Consider the following 22,175-nt stretch of genomic DNA (forward strand, 5'->3'; position numbering starts at 1 on the left):
TTTTTTTAGGACGGGGACAATAGTGGTTTGAAAATGGTTGCAATTCCCAGCGCCCTTAACATATTACAATCTTCAGAATTCTTTGAGGGAAGCCGTGTGCTTTATATGTGGATATGAATGCATGTGCGGTGTCACATCCAAACATCTTTCTTTTCTGCCCCAGGATGAGCTCTACAAAACACATACTGCAAGTTTTCCAGATGGCTAATTTACATCAAGAAGCAGGGGATGGGGATGTGTTTGGGAGCAGTGTTTATTAGCAACTAGCTAATGATGCCAGCAATATACCTATCTCTTCCAATCTGTGAAACAATTCTGTAACTATATAAAAAAAAGATCTTTTGTGATAGGTCAAGGAGGATGGGAGTACTGTATACAGCAGTGATGGGCAACCTTTTGAGATTGGTGTGTCAAAATTCGCCAAAAAACCAAGCATAACTCGGGTGGTGTGTCACTTCGAGGAAAAAAAACCACAATTTCACGATATTTATAGTTTAAATAACAAAAATGTATAATTGTAATATATAACTGTATTTAATAAACCAAAAACTAATTATTTAACCAAACCAAACCAAACCCCCCTTTTTTATCACAAAGTGCCCAGAGTTGTTAAGTTTTTTGGGGGGAGCTGCTGATCAAAGTTTTGGGTTTTTTTTGGGGGGGAGTGCAAAAGTTGCTTTGCTTTTTTGGGTGGGATGCCCCAAAGCTGCTGCACTTTTTTGGGGGGGAAAGAGAACAGAAATAAATGACAAATAATACCTTCACTGGAACTAACATGCAGCACTGACATAGTCTGCCAAAGCGCCAAAAAACCCAGCACAGAACGGGTTAAAAAATAAACGCTGTTACACCCAATCATAGTCTGCCAAAGCACCAGAAAAAAAACAGCACAGAAAGGGTTTAAAAAACCAATCTCTGGCTACCAGCAACAACAACAACAAAAAAGGATCCGGGTTTTAACAGCGGAGACAAGCTCTAGCAGAGACAAGCTGTAGGAGGAGCGGGAGAACAAATGGGGGGGGGGAACAACAACAACAGCGTGAATGGGCCGATGGGGCATGTGCCAGCAGTGAGGTCTCTGCGTGTCACGTCTGACACGCGTGTCATAGGTTCGCCATCACTGGTATACAGTAACTGTATACATGCTGCTTTAAAAAAATGAAAAGGCAGATATCCCAGCTAGCACATAAGGAGAGGAGTAAAGCTGACGACTGATCCAGCATTTGACTTTCTGGGATGTAAATCTATAAGGCAATTTATGAAGCTGGATTTGCACTGCACACGAAGAACTCACTCTTGAACTGTTATGGTTATAATCAACCAGAAATGTCCCTCTACTGCAGGCACCCCCAAACTGCGGCCCTCCAGATGTTTTGGCCTACAACTCCCATGATCCCTAGCTAACAGGACCAGTGGTCAGGGAGATGGGAATTGTAGTCCAAAAAATCTGGAGGGCCAAAGTTTGGGGGTGCCTGCTCTACTGACTTCTCCATTCTTTATATTGTCTGTTCACGAGGATTTGTGCACATGACATTTAGGGTAGCCATTTGCAATCCTGCTTTCAATACTATTTCCACCTGCAGAAGTTTTAGGGTGGTCTTGCTGTTTCAGTGAATATCCTGTAACTTCTTTTCTGAACCCTGTAACTTTTCAAACCACAATTGGACTTTTTTGGGGGGGGGCGGGGGAGGTTGCCCCACTTTTGTTGTGGTATAGTCCCTCCAGATAGCAATAATGTGGTAGCCTTGGCACTGCAGAACAATTCAAAAAGCAGAATAACTCCACCGTTAAGTAGACGCTGCAGAATATATATACCTGCAATGAAACTCGAGTCTCCGAGGGAGAACTACATCACGGAAAGTTTACACATATTTCAATTTTCATTTTTCTCTCATCCTCATGGTTCTTGGGCATAATTCAAGAGGCTAGCAGCTCGGATGCTACATATTTTCGCATTTGTACACAGAACACCATGCACCAGCTTATAATGCATTCTGTTACACTGTATGTATTTTTGTAATTCAAGAAAATCTTTAATAAAAAAATATATTTTAAAAGAAACATATAATATATAAACTCTGTTGGGGGGGGGGCACATTTTGCAAGGAAAACATTGTGGAGAGGAGTGTTGTCTTGGGGCCAGAAGAGTCTGTAGGCTAAACCACAAGTGTTATTTTTAAATCAAATAGTTTGCCCTGCATAGGTGACACAGGTGAAACTCGGAAAATTAGAATATCGTTGAAAAGTGCATTTATTTCAGTAATGCAACTTAAAAGGTGAAACCAATATATGAGATAGATGCATGACATGCAAAGCAAGATATGTCAAGCCTTTATTTGTTGTAATTGTAATTATTTGTCATTAGGTGGGTCAATTATAAATGGAATGTAATTAATGAAATGTACTAGCGATGTTTATTTTTGTATTATTGTAACTATTTGTTTTATTACTGTGGAATTTCCAAAAGAAAGCATTTGTAAAAATAAAAAAATAAAAAGTTGCATTACTGAAATAAATGCACTTTTCGGCGATATTCTAATTTTCCGAGTTTCACCTGTAAACACCATGCGTAGTTTTAGGACCTTTTCATATCGCTCTTAAACAAACCACTTTGAGGGCTGTTGTTTTTCTTTCTCTCTTTTTTCCCTTTTTTACAATCTGGCGGTACATTTTACAGTACATTTTATGAAACAAACAAATAATTTAAAAATATATATGTTCTTTCCCCTTCTACGTCAGTCGTCATGTGAACTGAAAGGTGGGGGGGGGGAGGCTTGTTGTTGTTTAGTCGTTTAGTCGTGTCCGACTCTTCGTGACCCCATGGACCATAGCACGCCAGGCACTCCTGTCTTCCACTGCCTCCCGCAGTTTGGTCAAACTCATGTTCGTAGCTTCGAGAACACTGTCCAACCATCTTGTCCTCTGTCGTCCCCTTCTCCTAGTGCCCTCAATCTTTCCCAACATCAGGGTCTTTTCCAAGGATTCTTCTCTTCTCATGAGGTGGCCAAAGTATTGGAGCCTCAGCTTCACGATCTGTCCCTCCAGGGAGCACTCAGGGCTGATTTCCTTAAGAATGGATAGGTTTGATCTTCTAGCAGTCCATGGGACTCTCAAGAGTCTCCTCCAGCACCATAATTCAAAAGCATCAATTCTTTGGCGATCAGCCTTCTTTATGGTCCAGCTCTCACTTCCATACATCACTACTGGGAAAACCATAGCTTTAACTATACGGACCTTTGTCGGCAAGGTGATGTCTCTGCTTTTTAAGATGCTGTCTAGGTTTGTCATTGCTTTTCTCCCAAGAAGCAGGCGTCTTTTAATTTCGTGACTGCTGTCACCATCTGCAGTGATCAAGGAGCCCAAGAAAGTAAAATCTCTCACTGCCTCCATTTCTTCCCCTTCTATTTGCCAGGAGGTGATGGGACTGGTGGCCATGATCTTGGTTTTTTTGATGTTGAGCTTCAGACGATATTTTGCGCTCTCCTCTTTCACCCTCATTAAAAGGTTCTTTAATTCCTCCCCACTTTCTGCCATCAAGGTTGTGTCATCTGCATATCTGAGGTTGTTGATATTTCTTCCGGCAATCTTAATTCCGGCTTGGGATTCATCTAGTCCAGCCTTTCGCATGATGAATTCTGCATATAAGTTAAATAAGCAGGGAGACAATATACAACCTTGTCGTACTCCTTTCCCAATTTTGAACCACTCAGTTGTTCCATATCCAGTTCTAACTGTAGCTTCTTGTCCCACATAGAGATTTCTCAGGAGACAGATGAGGTGATCAGGCACTCCCATTTCTTTAAGAACTTGCCATAGTTTGCTGTGGTCGACACAGTCAAAGGCTTTTGCATAGTCAATGAAGCAGAAGTAGACGTTTTTCTGGAACTCTCTAGCTTTCTCCATAATCCAGTGCATGTTTGCAATTTGGTCTCTGGTTCCTCTGCCCTTTCGAAATCCAGCTTGCACTTCTGGGAGTTCTCGGTCCACATACTGCCTAAGCCTGCCTTGTAGAATTTTGAGCATAACCTTGCTAGCGTGTGAAATGAGCGCAATTGTGCGGTAGTTGGAGCATTCTTTGGCACTGCCCTTCTTTGGAATTGGGATGTAGACTGATCTTCTCCAATCCTCTGGCCATTGCTGAGTTTTCCAAACTTGCTGGCATATTGGGTGTAGCACCTTGGGGGGGGGGAGGCTACTAATGATCAATTCATTGTACTTAGGATGTAATGATTAGTTAGACGTGATCATTAAACAGGGAGGGGAAGGTTGGCGCATTATCGTACATGCAAGTGCACACGCTGTTTGGGGAAGTTTTTAATGCTTAATGATTTATCATGTTTTTAATAATCTGTTGGGAGCTGCCCAGAGTGGCTGGGGAAACCCAGCCACATGGACGGGGTTAATAATAATAATAATAATAATAATGTATTTTAAAAGCACCCCCTTTAAATAAAATCAATGAAAGCAACAAACAAAAATAGGGAGAGAGGTTCTGTTCGTTGTTTTTAAAGCACGAGCAGAGCATTTGAAGCGCCTGCTCCCCGCAGGCCTCCTCGGAGGTAAACGGTAAACCCCACCGGGTTCCATGCTTCTTGCTCCCAGGCAGGCAGGCAGGCGCGCGTAGGAGGATCCCGGCCCGCGCACTAGGCAGGCCTCTCGCCCCGTTGCCGTGGCAACCGCGCGGCCTAGCCTCGCTTTCCGACGCGATGGATCCCCGGCCTCCGGCCCCCAACCGACTCGAGTCCACGGCGGCGGCGACGGCTCTGGGCCACTTGGGCAGCGTGGGTGAGCTGCTTTCCCTCCTCCGCCCCGCGGGAGCACTTTCCTTCCTGGGGGTTCACAGGGATCAGTTTTTTTGGGGGGGCGGGGCGGGGGAGGGAGAAGAATGAGGGGAAACCCCAATTTTGGCTTTTTTTGTTTCGGCGCGGGGTGTTTTCCCTCGTGGGTTGGTGAAGGCGCACAACTGGTGCTGCTTTCTGAGCTGGAGTGGGGAGACATTATTCTTCCCCACCCCCTCCAGCCCACCTTCTGTCTGTCTGTCTTTCTTTCTTTCTTTCTTAAATTTAGATCTCGCCATCATTTAATCTGCACACCGCCTTCCCATCGTTAGAGCCATGCTCAAATATTATTATTATTATTATTATTATTATTATTATTATTAATCAAACATCACAGAAGTAGTCATCATCATCATCATGATCATCATCATCATTTTTAATTTGTATACCGTCTTTCTATGTTACAATACTCAAGGCGGTTTACAAGCTGAAGAAACAAAAGAAAAGAAAAGAGTACTGTACATCTTATAGCAATCTTTGTTGTCGTTTAGTCGTTTAGTCGTATCCGACTCTTCGTGACCCCATGGACCATAGCACGCCAGGCACTCCTGTCTTGCACTGCCTCCCGCAGTTTGGTCAAAGTCATGTTCGTAGCTTCGAGAACACTGTCCAACCATCTCGTCCTCTGTCGTCCCCTTCTCCTTGTGCCCTCCATCTTTCCCAACATCAGGGTCTTTTCCAAGGATTCTTCTCTTCTCATGAGGTGGCCAAAGTATTGGAGCCTCAGCTTCACGATCTGTCCTTCCAGGGAGCACTCAGGGCTGATTTCCTTCAGAATGGATAGGTTTGATCTTCTAGCAGTCCATGGGACTCTCAAGAGCAGGCATCCCCAAACTGCGGTCCTCCAGATGTTTTGGCCTACAACTCCCACGATCCCTAGCTCTTGAGCAGGGGAAGCCTGCTCAAGAGTCTCCTCCAGCACCATAATTCAAAAGCATCAATTCTTCGGCGATCAGCCTTCTTTATGGTCCAGCTCTCACTTCCATACATCACTACTGGGAAAACCATAGCTTTAACTATACGGACCTTTGTAGGCAAGGTGATGTCTCTGCTTTTTAAGATGCTGTCTAGGTTTGTCATTGCTTTTCTCCCAAGAATAACTCAGAGAAGCTATGAGCTATGCCATGCAGGGCTACCCAAGATGGACAGGTCATAGTGGAGAGTTTTGACTAAACGTGATCCACCTGGAGAAGGAACTGGCAAGCCACTCCAGTATCCCTGCCAAGAAAACTCCATGGACAAAGACAACAGGCATAGCAATCTAATACAACACAAAAATGTGATAATAAACAAAACTTTAAAATAAGCAACCTGCATCAAAGAGTAACATTCAACAATTATCAGAATAGTATAAAATAATACCAACATATAAAAGTTAAGCAGAAATCTACTCAACAGTTACAATAAATTATTTCTAAACTATAATCAATAAAACAACGGCAAGCCACAATACGTACATAAAATAATACAATACAAATTGAGAAGTAGAAGTAGTCATAAACCATAAGTAGAATAATAGGAGTGTAGAATTGGCAGGGACCCCCCAGGGTCATCTAGTCCAGCCCAATGCGCATTGAGAAGTACCCTGTCATAATAGGGTTGCCACGTTCAAAGAGTGAAAATCAGGATACAAAAATTTGCCAAAATCTACATGGGTTGCCATATGTCCCGATTTTTGCAGGCAATTCTTCAATTTCCCACCTGGAGGGTCTCCGAGTGCCAAATCCCAACTATGTCTGGGAAATTCCAGACATAGGGCAGCCCATGATTGAACAATTTCCACATAAATCATACAAGTTGGAAGGGATCCTGAAAGTCTTCTAGTCTGACCCCCCCTGCAACGTAGGAATCTCAACAAAAGCACCCCTGACAGATGGCCACCCAACCTCTCTGTGCTTTGTGGTGTAAGACAAAATACAGAAGCTTAGCCCCCTTTTTTATTGTCCTTTTCGCCCTTATTAGCCCTGCTTGCTGTTGTGTTTATAAGAGCACTCTTGATGCAGAAAGTTAAATCGAAGGCGCTTTCCCACGTCCTGCTTATTGAGCCTTCATTGCAGGAAGGTTAGATGAAGCTGACGTGTTTTTATTGAGCGTTTTTTTGAATTTGTTTGCAAGTGGGGAGATTAGACGAAGTTCCATAAACGAAGTTCCCTTTTCACTTTGGGGGAGCAGGTTTGATGAGCCAGATCTCCAAATCGGCTTTAATTGCCCAACCTGAATTTGCTGGAATGTGGTTGAATCTCCCATCTGAAAACAGAAACCATTTGGAACCGCCCTAAATCTTCCGCATTTTTTACTTCCGTAGTAGGTAAAGCTTGCCTCAGACACATAGCAATGAATTTAAGTTGCATCGCTAAAGTTGGTTTGGAGGTCTGCTTGGAGCCCACTTCCTTCCAAAACTGGACCTCTTTGCAATAAGGAAAGTGACAGGAAAATGCTCAGTTGACCTCAGAATTATTCAAAATCACAAGCAAATGAATATTTTTGATGTGTCCTGATGTCCCCTGTGCTTATTAACAATAATATTAAAACAACAAGCGCTGAAAACTTTGAGAATCCAAATTTGTATTAAAAACATAATTAAAAACCTTAAGGACTAATTATCCCCCCTTGGAATAAGTATGCTATTAATAACTATGCTATTATTAATAATAATGCTATTGCAAGAACTACCACAATCTTGTTGCTAAACCATGTCATTATTGCTCCAAAGTACAGTAAGTAAGAGTAATGCCAGCTGTACAAAAACATCTTTGGGTACACAAATCTCACATCCGGAGCATACCAAATCCAGATTAGAGGTCTGTTATAGGAGGAATGGAAGAGTTGGTTTGTTTTTTTAAAAAAAAATTATTGAAGAAATGAATTTTTTAAACAATACAAATTACCAACAACATAGCCAATTACAATTCCCCCCTTTCCCCCCTTCCATTCCTCCCTCTCCCACCCTCTAAGGACTTCCCTCAGCTCCCCTCTCTGATTTGTTCGTGCATATTGTTTTCTGCATGTTTTAAAATTGTACATAGCATTGCCTTATCTATCATACGTTCTACTAATAAATTGTGGATGTTTATTCAAAACCTGCCAAGGAGTCCAGATCCTTTTGTTGTCTTTTTAAATAGTTTGTAAAAAGTTCCCATTCTTTGAAGTCACAGTTGTCCTTCTCACGTAGTTTATATGTCAACTTTGCCAACTCCGCATAACTCATCAATTTTTCTTGCCATTGTTCTTTCGTTGGAATTTCCTCATTCTTCCATCTTTGTGCTAACAAGACTCTTGCCACTGTTGTAGCCAAAACTTAGCTTAGCTCAGTGTGCCAGCAAAATGGAAAGGCAGAAGTAAAGCAACTGTGAGCTCCTTTCTGGGTGCCAACACACACACACACATTTACACTATGACAAAGTTCGGATTAGTGGGACATGCAAGCCAGGCCGGTAGGGTTCTGAAATACAATTGGTTTCATCGCTGGCCTTCTTTAAAAGCCAATTGAAAACATTTTAATTCTCCTAGACTTTTAGTGGAGATTGATGGGCGATATTTTGCTGGATGGAGCCGCTGTTGTAATGCTGGGGATGGTTTTGGCATTTGCTGCTGGATATTGACAAGTAGGCTTTGAATAATATTGCTGGCTGCTGTATTATATTGGGTTTACTGTAAATTTGCAAATTGTTCTTTTCAATTTAGTAATGTTTTGTTGTCTACTCTGGGATCGTGAAAGAGATGAAGGGTGGGATATAATAATAAGTAAATCTGAAAGCTGCAGCATATTATGAAGATTTAAGATTTGTTTGTCTCCCCAAATTTTCTTTAGAAAAACAGCTTCATAATGAAGGGCTTGTGTTCAACAAGGAAACTGTGCAGCACTTTGAAGATGCTATTAAGTCCATCAAGAAACTGGTAATGTCAGAACGTAAACGAGCAAAGCTTTGGGACACATAAAAAATAGGGAACTGTGTGCATTTCTCTGATTACCAAACTTGGACCTGATCAAATGAGTTGCATTGGATTTACAGCTGGTTATTTGGGGTGCAGTCAGCTGCCTAGGAATGCGGGTGGCGCTGTGGGTTAAACCACAGAGCCTAGGGCTTGCTGATCGGAAGGTTGTGGTTCGAATCCCCGCGACGGGGTGAGCTCCTGTTGCTCGGTCCCAGCTCCTGGCAGTTCGAAAGCACGTCAAAGTGCAAGTAGATAAATAGGTACTGCTCTAGCAGGAAGGTATATGGCGTTTCCGTGTGCTGCTCTGGTTTTGCTAGAAGCGGCTTAGTCATGCTGGCCACATGACCTGGAAGCAGCAGTCTGCACCAGCCCCTTCTGCATAATCCAACTGGCAGAATCCCCACCCACCCCCACCCCACCTGAGCTCAGTCCTAAATATAATATTGCATGCAGGACAGTACCATGGTGAATGTGCTTTCCAGAGCTAGAGATCCTGGTTTCTGTATATCTGCTCTCAAATACAACTGGAGTGGTATTTAAATTAGAGCAGGTGTATCATGCTGAATTTCATTTTTCGACCATGTATCCATTTCTAGGAAGAGGAGAGGAAACATACTCTTGAACTGTGGGAAGAGGAGACCATCAAAAACAGCAATCTCCGTGTCCAAATCAAAGGGTTCCCAGAGCTTGTAATGAAGGAGTTTGAAGGTATTTTAGAGTTATGGTATTATTATTTATTTATTTATTTATTTATTTATTTATTTATTTATTGTTTATACCCCGCCCATCTGGCTGGGTTTCCCCAGCCACTCTGGGCAGCTAATAGCATGTACTGTAGCAGCAGATATAATGTAGTTGTAGCGTGTATAACCATTCATTTAAAGCATGATTGATTGTACTTAGGTAGTTTAATTTAGTGGCAGAATTTAAACTTTGGACCACAGAAGATGGGATATTGCTTTTCTCAAGGGAGCAGGGACATGACAATAATAATACTTTAAAGAAAAAACTGATGTTGCTCCCATGGGATGAGTGTCAGAGCAGCTACACAAAGTCGGGAAGCCAGACAGAAACATCACACAGGGAGTTTTAATGATGTGTGTGTGCGCGCGCTCTTGTGCGTGCATATTTGTAACCCTGTCTTACATTTCTTGTTCCAGAACTCGTGGCTGCTGCTCATCGCTATCGTTTTATCAAGATAAATGAGGCTGAGACGTCCATAAACGAAATCTCCAATGCAATAGAATCGGCATATTCAAAGCAGGCTGTCTCTAAAGACCAAAACGCTCAACTGTGGTAGGCATGATTTGTTCAACCAAAATCATAGCCTTGGGAAATTGTCCAGCCCAAATTGTCCTGTGCTGAAATCATCCCTGCTAGGTGTCTTGAAAGCCCCCAAGAAAGGAGATTCTAGAACATGACTAGATAATGTTGGTCCATCACAAAACTGCTAATAATAAGCTCTATCTTAATGTTTAACCTAAAACTGCTACTCTCTTATTTATACACATTGGGCAGTGTGCAACTAAATAGTTGTGCTTGTGCAAGGATTAGCACTAGAGAAATGGGATTCCCCCCCCCCCCCGCATGTACCTTGTGCTGTTCCCAAATCTGCTCCAGAGGGTTGGGAAAACCTCTAGAACAGTTTTAGGGTGAACGCTGGGTGTGGCTGGGTGAGAACGTTCCATTGCTCAAGGAGAATCCTTGCAGTTGGGTATTGTTTTGGTTGTTACTTTGCTTTTATGTTTTTATATTGCAAACCAGCCTGTGATCCTCAGATGAATGGTGGTATAGAATTTTTTATTTTTTTTAAGTGTGAACGGAACATTCACTTTATTGCTACATTGCCTACAGCCCATTGGCTTGTGTCCAACGATGCTCACACAATTCCCCCTTCCCACTGCAACACCTTGTGTCCTTTGCAAAGCCACTCCTGGGGGTCAAGGGCCCCCCCAGGAAAAGCCTGGGGTGAGATTTCACTGGTAGGAGAGAAGTGAGGGGAATCAGGTGGCAGCTGCTTGCGCAGAGATCCATCATGTTTCCCAGGGCCTGCCTTTCCTGATGTTCCTAACCCTCAGGGGAGGCATCTTAGGGCAGCGTTTCTCAACCGCTGTTCCGCGGCACACTAGTGTGCTGCGAGACGCTGGCTGGTGTGCCGCGACGTGCGGCAACGAGAAGGGCGATTTGCATTGTCACGTGCCTGGCGGCCGCCAATAGTCAACACTTACCCGCCGGAAAGCAATATTTCTCCTCTTTCCCAAAGCTCAGTGCAAACGAGCCTGGCGGCCGCCAATAAACAAAACTGCCCCGCCGGAAAGCAATATTTGGCAAGTGTTTCTTACAGTCATAATTATAATATAGGGCGGCACAGAGTTAAATTTTTTAACTTTTTTAATGGTGGTGTGCCTTGTGATTTTTTTCACGGAACAAGTGTGCCGTGGCCCAAAAAAGGTTGAGAAACACTGTCTTAGGGGACTACAGTGGGAAAGAAGGAAGTGGCACATTCTCCTTGCTTAAGCATAATTGCATGTATACTGCATTGGATACAGCTCCTTGTATCCCTGCCCTATCCTCAATCAATCAATCAATAAGACTCTTGCCCTTTTCTGGGCTGCATAGCATAAGATAAAGTTGCAATAAGGTGATGGCAGTTAATAGTACGTTTCTGCTGTTCTCTGTCACCATGAAGCAAGCTTGATGTCTCAACATATCCCATGCCATTCTTTTTAACAGCGAGGAGGAAAAGGAGTTGGCGGCTGAGCAGGAAGAAGCTGTTGAACTGTTGAACGAGAAGATGGAAGCAAAACATTTAGTCAACATTGAGATAAATGAGCTTCACAATTTGAAAAAATATGAGCAGGAAGAAATTGGCAGGCGAGAGAGTGCCATCCAAGAGCTGAAGCAAATAATGGCTCAAGAGGCCTGTGAGTTTAAAGCAAAGAAAGAGTGGCTATATGCACAGGTATGTTTTCTGGAATTGCAGTCCCATATAGAGGCGCTGCCTTGCTCGGCCAGTATCAGACCATTGGGCTGTCTGGTCCAGTATTGGCGCAGCTGTCCACAGAATCAAACAGGTACCTGGGTTACCTTAAACAGGCAATGCCTGGACAGTTTATGTGACCTCACACGTGGAAAGCACCTTACAATTTAAGGATGATTCTTTTTGTTAGGTCATTATGTAGCTTTGATGCCCCCATGCCATAAAAGCTGGCCTATCTCCCTACCTACTGTCTCAATGATAAAGAAACAAATTGCCCTGGTTGGCGGTCAAACATTAACCATTTAAGTTAATGTTTAACCTTAGTAAATTTATCCAGCTTTTAAAAACAAGTTTCCTAGTAGCCATTACCTCATGGCAATGAACAATTCTGCACCTATTTTTAAAAACAACAACATATGATATAACACCCCTGAATGTTAACAAATCAACAGCAAGCTGGTCTGCTTTTATTTAGAATACGAAAGAGGCATCTCCCCCTTCCCCAAATAGGTGGACACAGTTAGAAAGAAAGACACCCCTAAACAATACATGGAGAGCTGCTCTGCTTAAATTAAAATTGTTCTGACTGTAGATTGAAGAAATCAGAAGTAGGCTTGCGGCCAAGAGGGCTGAAGGTGCACAGAAGAAGGAAGAATATATAGCATTGTATAACGTATGGAGAGATATGCAGAAGGAAATTGTTGAGCTTCAGAAGGTAATGATGTATTTGGGTAATGGGATATTTGGTAAAAGAAGCATAATTTAATTCCTTGACAGAATGGAGGACAGACAGGATCCAATGGGCGCTTGATTTTTGTGCAGCGTAGAATGAATTGGGGTTGCACACAGGAGCATTGCTTGGTGGATTTGTATCCTAGTAAATTGGGAACCGAGCTCCTAATTTCGTTGTGGGCTTTGGCATTGGATTGCCAACGTCTTGTCTTAAGGTGATAGGCAGAGCAGCCACAGGTTTCCCTGCTCAGTCCCTCCCTGTTGTTCGGAATCTGCTTCACTTGCTGCGGCAAGCAGGACTACAGATGGTGGATCACAGTGCTGCAAAGGGATGGGCAGGGAGAGCTCTGATATTTAAAGGGCTGTGTGCAGTGGCCAGGATCTCAGGTGGCCACCCAATCTGTGCTTGAACACAGTGTACTCGGAAGTTGTGTAATCGAGCTGTGAGGAGGTGGGTGTTAGGGGAGGGGTAGTACCTCTGGTGGGGGACAGGTCGTGCTCCTTCTGGGGTAGTTTGCCCACCTTTGGTCCTCACCCTGCACTTAGCTCTCACCTGTGGCTCCTAGAAGCTGTCAGCATGCGACAGTGCTTTTGGTTGGCTAAACCAGGTGAGGGTACTAGTCAATGGGTCTCAAACCTTCGGTGAGTTAGGGACTTCCCTGCATTGAAAGACAGGCTCCAGCGGGTTGAGCGGACGAGACCAATAGTGGGTCCAGCAGTCAAGAAGGTGGTTTCCACATGTGCTGTAGAGGGAAGTGAGGGGCAGGTGGAGCTTGTCAACCTGGGAAGAGAGCCCATTTAGGAGAAGGAAAACTCTGATCTTAAGCCTCTGCTGCCTTATGGAACATCTTTCAGCAAAGGAAAGGCTAAGGAGTCAGTAAACCCTTCACGAATCCAGAGTGGAGTCCCTACGATGGTTGGGTGGCCCTTTGTAGTCCTCCTTCTGGCAACTCTTGTAGCCAAGCTGGTGCCAGACCTATTGCTCTGCTTTCCTTTGGACCACATCAGTGAGGCTGTGAAGGGGAGGGGTGGGTCTCGTCTGGGCAGCTCAGGACCTCCATACATACTGCCCAGGCTTGCCCCCTGCGAAGTTCACTGCTAATGCAGTGGTTTGACTTCACCCCTAGAGGCACACTTCATTGTCTCTTGACACAGAGAGATGCCAGCAACGAAAAGGTTGGGCAGTCAATTTAGAATATTTGCCTGATCAGGAAGAACTTTCTGATGGCAAGAACAGTTTGACAGTAGAACGGTCTCCCTCTGAAAGTGGTACACTCTCCTTCCTTGGAGGTTTTAAAGCAGAGGTTGGGTGGCCATCTGTCATGGATGCTTTAGTTGAGATTCCCGCATTGCAGAGGGTTGGACTAGATGTCCCTCAGGCTCCCTTCCATCTCTACAGTTAATATGATTCTATATGATTCTAGGACCAGTGTGCCAAGCCTGGTTTTAATGCTAAAACCACCCCGAGCTTGTTTGGATTGCAACCATAATTCCAAATACAAATCTAAATAATCAGGCTGTTAATGCCTGAAGAGAAGCACATCGCTCTTAATGCAATGACACAATGCTTTAATAGGAGTGTTAGCAGTTCTGAATTTTGCTTTTGCATTTGGTAGCTCCATAGTTCTCAGAGGGATGAGCTGACAGACATTTTCAAGTACATCAGACAACTAATTAAAGTATATGAAGCAAAAAAGGCAGAGAAGGAGGATCTCATCAAAAAAAAGTGAGCAACAAGGGCTGCTTTCTTACATTTTTATATGGTTTTTTTAATGTAAACTTTTTCTATTTATTTTAAAAGGCCAAACAATTGGTCTGGTATGAAACAAGATATGCTGCATATATTATTTTCCCAATCCATAGGTTTCAAGGCACAACAGAAGCTGCCTTATTATACCGGATCAGACTATACATGCATCCTGGTCAGCGCTTTCTGCTTTGACTAGTGACGGCTGCCCAGGAATTCAGATGGAGAAAGGCCTTTCTCATGACCTGTTGCCTGCTCCTTTTTAATGGGAAATCCCAGAGGCTGAATCTTCAAGCTGAGCCTGCACTCTGCTGATGAGCTCCAGCACCTCTTTTGTGCAAGTGGGTGGGGTTGAATAACAACAACAATAATAATCATCCACATTAAAGTGGGGTGCAGGGTGGGGAGACAAAGTACCATGCTGCACAGGGAAGCGGGGGGAAGGTTAGGCAGCAGCCCTGGGCATGCTTACTTGGGCATATACTCCATTAAACACAAAAGGACTTATTTCTAGTGAGTAAGCAGATACTGTATAGGATTGCTTTCTTCTTCTTCTTCTTCTTCTTCTTCTTCTTCTTCTTCTTCTTCTTCTTCTTCTTCTTCTTCGATCACTCGTAGCCAAGTAAGATTGCCTTCCATGAACACAGTCTTAACAGTGAGTCCATAAGTGACTGTGGAGGCCAATTCTGGATCCACACATCCTCTCACAGTGGCGACATAAGTTTCCCGGTGGAAGTTGATCACGGTGAGGGTTTGCCAAACGTGCCTTCCTCTTAGCACATTTCTCCCTTTCTTCTTGAGTTCGAGTGTCTTCAAAGCCCATGGCACCTTTGGTCAAGGCTGTTCTCCAATTGGAGCGTCCACAGGCCAGCGTTCCCCAGTTGTCGGCTTCGCTCAGAAGGGTCATAGGAATGTGCAAGCCCACTCACCACGACAAGGTGATGATCCAGCGAGTATGATTGATTTGTTAGCCTTCCAGCTGCAAGGCCAATACCTGACTCTCATTTTTATGTATTGCTGATAATTCTGATACTGCAGTGCTCTTAAAATGACAGCATGCAACATCCAATGGATGGCAGTTCCTTCCTTTGCACAGAAATAGCTTGCCTTAATTTTTCTACGTTCTTCTTCAGGTCTGATCTTACACATGAGGCAGCCAAAACGGGTACAGACTTTGATGAGGAAGCAGAAGCGCTGCGACGACAGCTAGAGGAGGTATGAAGACAAGGATATGTATCCTTTGACAAGCTGTTCTTCTGACTCGAGAAGTATTATAAAGCAGGGACTATTGGCCCCAGTCTAACAGTGGTCACTCTTCATGTGCACAGTTCCCTTTAAAAAAAGGCTCTAACTGTGCTGGGGCAGGATTAAGTCCAGATTTTGTTCCACCCTTGAAGCAGCTGCAGTGGTGTAAAAAATAGAGAATTGCCATGCAGGTCCCTGTTTGCCAAGGGATTTCTCCTAACTCCCAGGAATAGCTGTCAGTCCCATTATTTCATTCAGTTAAATAATAGATTGGCCACATTGAGAACCAGACCCGATGAGGTCTATTCTTACATTCTGTGGTCCTCTGAAAGTATAACCTTTCGACAATGGTTTTGTTGAGTAAAATTAACCAGCACTGCAATTTGTTTCTAGGCTGAAGAGAAGCTGGCAACGATTAAGCGAACCTATAAAAATCTAAAAAACGAAAACGATGCTCTCAGCACACAGTTTAATATTTTATCTGAAGAGGAAGATCAGGCCTGTGCTCAAAGAGACCAGCTTGCAGAACAGTACGGTGACTTTTTGTGACTTGTTGAATGCTACTAGAAGTACAAGGTTCTATTGTAGTGCTCCATGATAAGGAACCCAGCTCTTTGAATGAGATTTCTTCTGTGGAGAAGAAAACTCTCCATAGTACATTGAATTACACTTCACTTAAGAATGTGTTAATCAAATGCAAGGGCAGAGGATGTTAAAAATTCAAAAGTGGTCCTTTATTACAGTTTGTAAGTCGCTATAGGGATGTCTTGTGTGAATTGGGCAGAGATGTCCTCCTAGTTCCCATGCCCTACTGTTAATGAGTATGTAACTAAGCCTAAGCACGTGAAATTGAAACAACTGTATATTGCTTCTGTATTTACCCCTGCCTCCATTTCTCTCCAGTTCTTCTGGTTCTCCCCATATCAAATTTTGGAGCAGGGACATACTCTCTTGTACTCTGTAAAGCACCTCACCCACTGAAGCTAGTCGTCGCCACTAATTTCAGTGGGGCTAGTTGAATACAACCCACTGAAATCAAATAAAGCTTTCAGGGTGGGCTGCTTGTAAATGAACGGGTCTGCAGGAGATTTGTTAAATGAAGCAGAATGCTGGCCAGTTTCAAACTACCCATTCCCCAGTGCTGATGGTTGCTAGCCCAGGGGTTGTCATAGAAAACAGAAACATCGTGCCACCACAACAATAAACCCCTGAAGCAGGAACGGAAGTACTACTACTACACTACTACTAATAATAATAAATTTTATTACTTAAATGCTGCTCATCTGACTGGGTTGCCCCAGTCACTCTGGGCGGCTCCCAACAGAATATTAAAAACACAAGAAAGCACCAAGGCTATATAGGGCTGCCTTCAGATGTCTTCTAAAAATCTGATAGTTGTTTATTTCCTTGACCTCTGATGGGAGGGCGTTCCACAGAGCGGGTGCCACTACCGAGAAGGCCCTCTGCCTGGTTCCCTGTAACTTCACTTCTCGCAGTGAGGGAACCACCAGAAAACCCTTGAAGCTGGACTCTAGTGCCCGGGCTGGATGATGTGGGTGGAGATGCTCCTTCAGCTATATAGGGCCTAGGCCGTTTAAGGCTTTAAAGTCAGCCACCGACACTCTGAATTGTGTTTGGAAATGTACTGAAAGCCAATGTAGATCCTTTAGGATTGGTGTTATATGGTCTCAGCGGCCACTCGCAGCCACTAATCTAGTAATTACATCACCACCATATGTAATAGGTTGATCCTACTAAATTAGGGGCGTGGCGCCTCATACTTGGGGCCCTCAGGCCTTTCAGTGCAGCTTCCATAACGCTCTCCAGTCAGTTCTCTGCCCCAGGCCTGTTGTGTGATTTTGCCTGGCTGCAATATGTCCCTGAACTGAGATCATGCCTCCTGCTTGCCTGAGCGGAGAGAGGCATATGTTAGAAAAACCTCTGACCTTTGCATGCCTTGAATGTGGCCTACTATTTAAAAGTCATATTGTCACGCCATTCACTTCTGCCTCCATCCCTGTTTGCCACCAGCATGCAGACCCTAGACTGTTACCTGTGAGTCAGTGTATCCCTTGAGCTGGAAGAAAGTTGCTCACCCATGTCTGGAATTTGTGGCTGCTTCTGGCCTCTTCTCTGCAGTCCCATAAGGGAACGGGGAAGTGCATTTCAGAACATCCCGTGTGAATTAGGCAGAAATGCTCTTTGAAGTAATTGGACACCAATGTAATTGGGATCCTGTGGCATGTCTGGTGCTGTAATTTCACCCTAGGTTAAAAGTGGTGTTTGGGGGGAAAGCATTGTTATTATTATTAGAATTTATTTACTGCCCAGGTGGCGCTGTGGTTAAACCACTGAGCCTAGGGCTTGCTGATCAGAAGGTCGGTGGTTCGAATCCCTGTGACGGGGTGAGCTCCCGTTGCTTGGTCCCAGCTCCTGCCAACCTAGCAGTTTGAAAGCACATCAAAATGCAAGTAGATAAATAGGAACCGCTACAGCGGGAAGGTAAACGGCATTTCCATGTGCTGCTCTGGTTTGCCAGAAGCAGCTTTGTCATGCTGGCCACATGACCTGGAAGCTATACGCCAGCTCCCTCGGCCAATAATGCGAGATGAGCGCACAACCCCAGAGTCGGTCACGACTGGACCTAATGGTCAGGGGTCCCTTTACCTTTACCTTTACTGCCCTATACCCAGAGGTCTCAGGGCGGTTCAGGCCTTCCTTTGTTATCATCCTTATGTAAACAAACTACTGGTACTCTTGATTCTGTCTCCTGAGTATATATTATTATGGTTATTATTATGAGCTAGGGTAGCTCGGTTGGTAGAGTATGAGCCCCATTTTGGGCAAAGGTTTCCTGCATTGCAGATGGTTGCAATTGAATACCCTTGCAACCATAATATTTTCTTAAAGTAATCTTTTAATAAAGAGAAATAAATAAATTGCACATGGTCAAATGTGTAACCGGCTCTTCGCTTGCCCTTCCCTTGATAGATTTGAGAAGTTGTCCAACAAGCTCACCGAAAAGCTTGACCTCGTGGCAAAGCGCTTAGTGGAGTTGAGAGACATAGAAGATGAGACGGAACGCCTGCAGAACATTTATGAGTAAGTTCCATTCTGAGTGCTTACCGGTTCATAGACCATCAGTGGCTGCTGGCCCTGATAGAAATGCTTCACATCCATTGCGGGAGGCAGCATGCCTCCGAATAACGGTTGCTTGGAATTGCAAGCTCTGGGAGCGCCATCTCATTCAGGTCTCGCTTGTGGGCTTGCCAGAGGCATCTGGTTGGCCAGTGGCGTAGCGTCAGCTGCTGGCGCCCGGGGCGGGGTAAGCGAGGCGCTCCCGGTGGAGTGGGCAGCCTAGTGGTGCTGGGCTGCCGAGCAACGAACTTACTTGCAAGCCAGAGCCCAGCAGAGGAGAGATACAGAGATGCTGCCACTGACTCTCATCCTCGCCTGCCCCCAGTTCAGGCCTGACTCAGGAGTGGAGCTCCAGCAGGGCGGTGCTGGGTTGTTGTGCAAGGAACCTCCTTGGAGCCAGAGTCCAGCGGAGGAGAGGCGCCCAGGGGTGGGACACGCTCGGACATCCCTTCGCTGGTCTTGAGGAGGAGGAGATGCTGCCGCTACCTCAGCCCCAAAGGCTCAGCCTGGGCCCAGCTTCTCTCCCTGCAGCTTCGGACTAGAGGAAGAACCTGCCATGGGGGCACAACCAGGTGCCCCCTAAAAAAATGTGCCCAGGGCAATGCCCCCCAGCCCCGCCCACACTAGGCCTCTGTGGTTGGCCACCGTGAGAATGGGATGCTGGACTAAATGGGGGTGTGGCCTGATCTACATCCCAGATTACTGCAGAGTAGGCACCGGCCTATGGGCCCCACACCTCTTACGGGCCCCGCGACAATGGATCAAAATAATATTGTTTTAGTCTTCGAAGAAAATTACAACCAAGCCTCCTTAGTTCAATGTTATCCCACTAGATTACCCCCAAGATTTTGACTGTCTAGGGTCACTACCACAGCTTGGTGGTAGTAGCTGGAGAATGCTCCTCAGAACTCTGCTTTGGGAGGAGATCATAGAAAAATTGATTATTCAGTATCACACTTCTCGTTTCAGATCCTCACAGATCGGCTATGACAGAGAGTTAGGAAGTTTAGAGGTACTATTAAACAAAGAAGCCGAGAGAAGGTAAAATATTATCTGAAAGTAAAATATTGCACTAAAGGCTTGCAGGATGTTTGTGTCAGATTCATAAACATACACCTGCCATTCCTTTGATGCTGCCAAATAAATGCTGTTACAGTGGAACCTCTGGTTATGTACCATCCTCCTTACAAATGCTTCGGGTAATGAGCTCCGCTAACCTGGAAGTAGTTGCTCCTGGTAGCGAACTTTACCCCGGGATGCGAGTGGAAGTTGTGCGGCAGCGGGAGGCCCCATTAGCGAAAGTGCGCCTCAGGTTAAGAATGGACCTCCGGAACGAATTAAGTTCGTAACCAGAAGTAACACTGTTATTTAGGTCTGGATATCAAACTACCCTTTCCCTATTCATAGAATTGTGTAATGTAAACACGGGTACAAGTGCTAGATTTTCTGTGCCTATTGGGTCAGGCTTTGTTTTCCTTTTCTCTCTATCAGCCTTAGCCCCACCAAACCTACAAGCACACCCTCACCAAGATGCAAAATCCCCTGTGCAACTTGCAGAATTTGAACCATTGAGGATCACAGAATTCTCCATTAGCCAAATGGAAATCCTGGTCAGAAATGGAAAAGTGCAGTTGATTTAAGGCAGTGGGTATGCAGAAGGCTTAATAATTGCAAGAGCACTTAGGATATAGATTGGGAACCTCTGCCTTGGTCAGACCACACCTGGAAAACTATTCTGAGTACCACGATTTAAGAGCAATATTGACAAGCTGGAAGGTGGTGTGCAGAGGAGGGCAACCAAGATGATCAGTGGTCTTGGAAACCAAGATTTATGATGAATGGTTGAGGGAGTTGGGGATGATTAGCCTGGAAAAGAGGAGACTGAGAGGAGATAGGATAGCCATATTCAAATATCTCAAGGACTGCCCCATGGAAGGTGGGGCAAGTTTGTTTTCTTCTGCTCCAGAGGGTGGGACTCAAGCCAGTGGATTCAAGTTACAAGAAAGGAGATTGTGACATCAGGAATAATTTTCTGCCACACACTCTCCCATAGGAGCCATTTTGTGACTGGTGCCCCCAGCACTCTCCCCAAATTCAGAATGTCCCCACTAGTCCAACGAGTTTGGCATCCCCTGTATAGAGATCTTTCTCAGCCTGCATATTATTTCTTGTTGTTTGCCTCCTTGGGCTCCTTTGGGCAGTATATATATTTAAGCACAAGTAAATTAATTAGACTAAATTAGTGCTCTCTTTTTCTGGAAAGCTTTCTCTGCTCCAAATATCCTGTTCTTTTCTGGGACTGTGGTTCTTGTTGTTCTTAAAATGATGAAATGTTGGAGATACCTTTCAAAACTGTCTCTTCAGCGGCTTTATTTTAAGAAATAACTCTTGATCTCCGAGTTACCGTGTACGAAGAAGCACTTTGAACATTTGCAACTGCTGTGTTGTTGTTACCATCACCAAAAACATTATCAGCATCAGGAGATCCTTTGTACAAGAAAGGTGACTGAATCCAACATCACTGTTCTAATTGACCATTCAATTTGACACTGTGATGGTTAATATGTGTGGCTCTCTTCCTGCTAGAGAAACGCTTCAGAACCAACTTGCTGAAATGACGGCCAAGTATGAGAAAATTGTGAGTGATCAGGAAGCGTTACTGGCCACTTCAAAGGAAAAGTCAGACTCTGGTAAAATGCAGCTTAATACCATAACAAAGCAGGTATGATACCGTCTTGGACTGGCTTGATGCGACGGAATGGTGGGTGGCACCAGCTGGGGAACCCCCAAAGGTCAAAGACTCAGAGCCCAGGGATTGGTGTTGGGACTACAGTGAGTGGTCGGAAAGGGGAGATTGGGAGGAGGAGGTGTCTGAAGCTGAAAGGGTAACAGGGCTTGGTGAACAGGAGGAGTCTGTGGCAGAGAGAAGTCCAGGATCAGAAGCTGAAGCAGGGGAGGAGGGAGGCCAAGAGGCAGAGATGAGTCAGGCTGATGCAAGTTTTGCAGGACCAGGAGAGGCATGAAGCAGGAGGAGCAAAGATAGACTTGCCAGTGGAATCTCCGATTGCTTGGTAAGGACCCAGGAGAGGAGAAGCCTTAAGCAGCTGTGGGAAGGTGGGGACATTTAGTCTCCACAACTGCCTCATAGAGGCAAGATCTACCAAAAAGAGTTGCTGTGTTCATGAGACCTGGCACTCCTGAGCATACTTTGTTCCTTCTGGTGAAGAGTTAACTCCACCCACTTGGTGTGATTTATTGCTGACCCGCTCCTGTCAGATACCCACTACGTGCCTGAAACCAAATCACAGGGTCACGTGCATTTTCTACAGGTAAAGTGAAACCTGGGATATAGCAGGGTTTCATAACCTAGACTCCTAGACTTGTGCTCTCCCTGGTTAACATTTAAATACACACATTCTCCATCAGCTCCCCCCCCTCCATTATTTCACAGGAATAGTAATTATCACTGTCACTCAGCATTTGGGGTGCATTGATTTCTCACAGAAACATGCAGTATATCTGTGCTGTATTTCTCAGGAGTCTTTATTTCAAGCCATTT

General features: G+C 44.6%; 1 protein-coding gene across 6 annotated transcripts in view; it reads left to right on the forward strand.

The window, feature by feature from the left end:
* The first annotated feature begins 4,625 nt into the window (after positions 1–4,625).
* The window catches only part of CCDC175 (coiled-coil domain containing 175), a 33,762-nt gene continuing 16,212 nt past the window's right edge, over positions 4,626–22,175 (forward strand). For 5 of the 6 annotated variants that reach the window (XM_088674244.1, XM_088674250.1, XM_060271220.2 and 2 more), the window contains exons 1-12: positions 4,626–4,785; positions 8,650–8,735; positions 9,371–9,482; positions 9,935–10,070; positions 11,508–11,736; positions 12,347–12,469; positions 14,103–14,212; positions 15,367–15,448; positions 15,872–16,008; positions 18,470–18,580; positions 19,586–19,657; positions 21,203–21,338. In XM_088674244.1, coding sequence (XP_088530370.1) covers positions 4,707–4,785; positions 8,650–8,735; positions 9,371–9,482; positions 9,935–10,070; positions 11,508–11,736; positions 12,347–12,469; positions 14,103–14,212; positions 15,367–15,448; positions 15,872–16,008; positions 18,470–18,580; positions 19,586–19,657; positions 21,203–21,338 — 1,413 coding nt within the window. In that variant the 5' untranslated portion in view covers positions 4,626–4,706. The remainder of the gene's footprint in view (positions 4,786–8,649; positions 8,736–9,370; positions 9,483–9,934; positions 10,071–11,507; positions 11,737–12,346; positions 12,470–14,102; positions 14,213–15,366; positions 15,449–15,871; positions 16,009–18,469; positions 18,581–19,585; positions 19,658–21,202; positions 21,339–22,175) is intronic. The other variant, XM_088674256.1, reaches the window with a different exon arrangement.

The sequence above is a fragment of the Zootoca vivipara genome, chromosome 1, assembly GCF_965207765.1.
Source record: "Zootoca vivipara chromosome 1, rZooViv2.hap1.1, whole genome shotgun sequence".
Taxonomy (NCBI): Eukaryota; Metazoa; Chordata; class Lepidosauria; order Squamata; family Lacertidae; genus Zootoca; species Zootoca vivipara.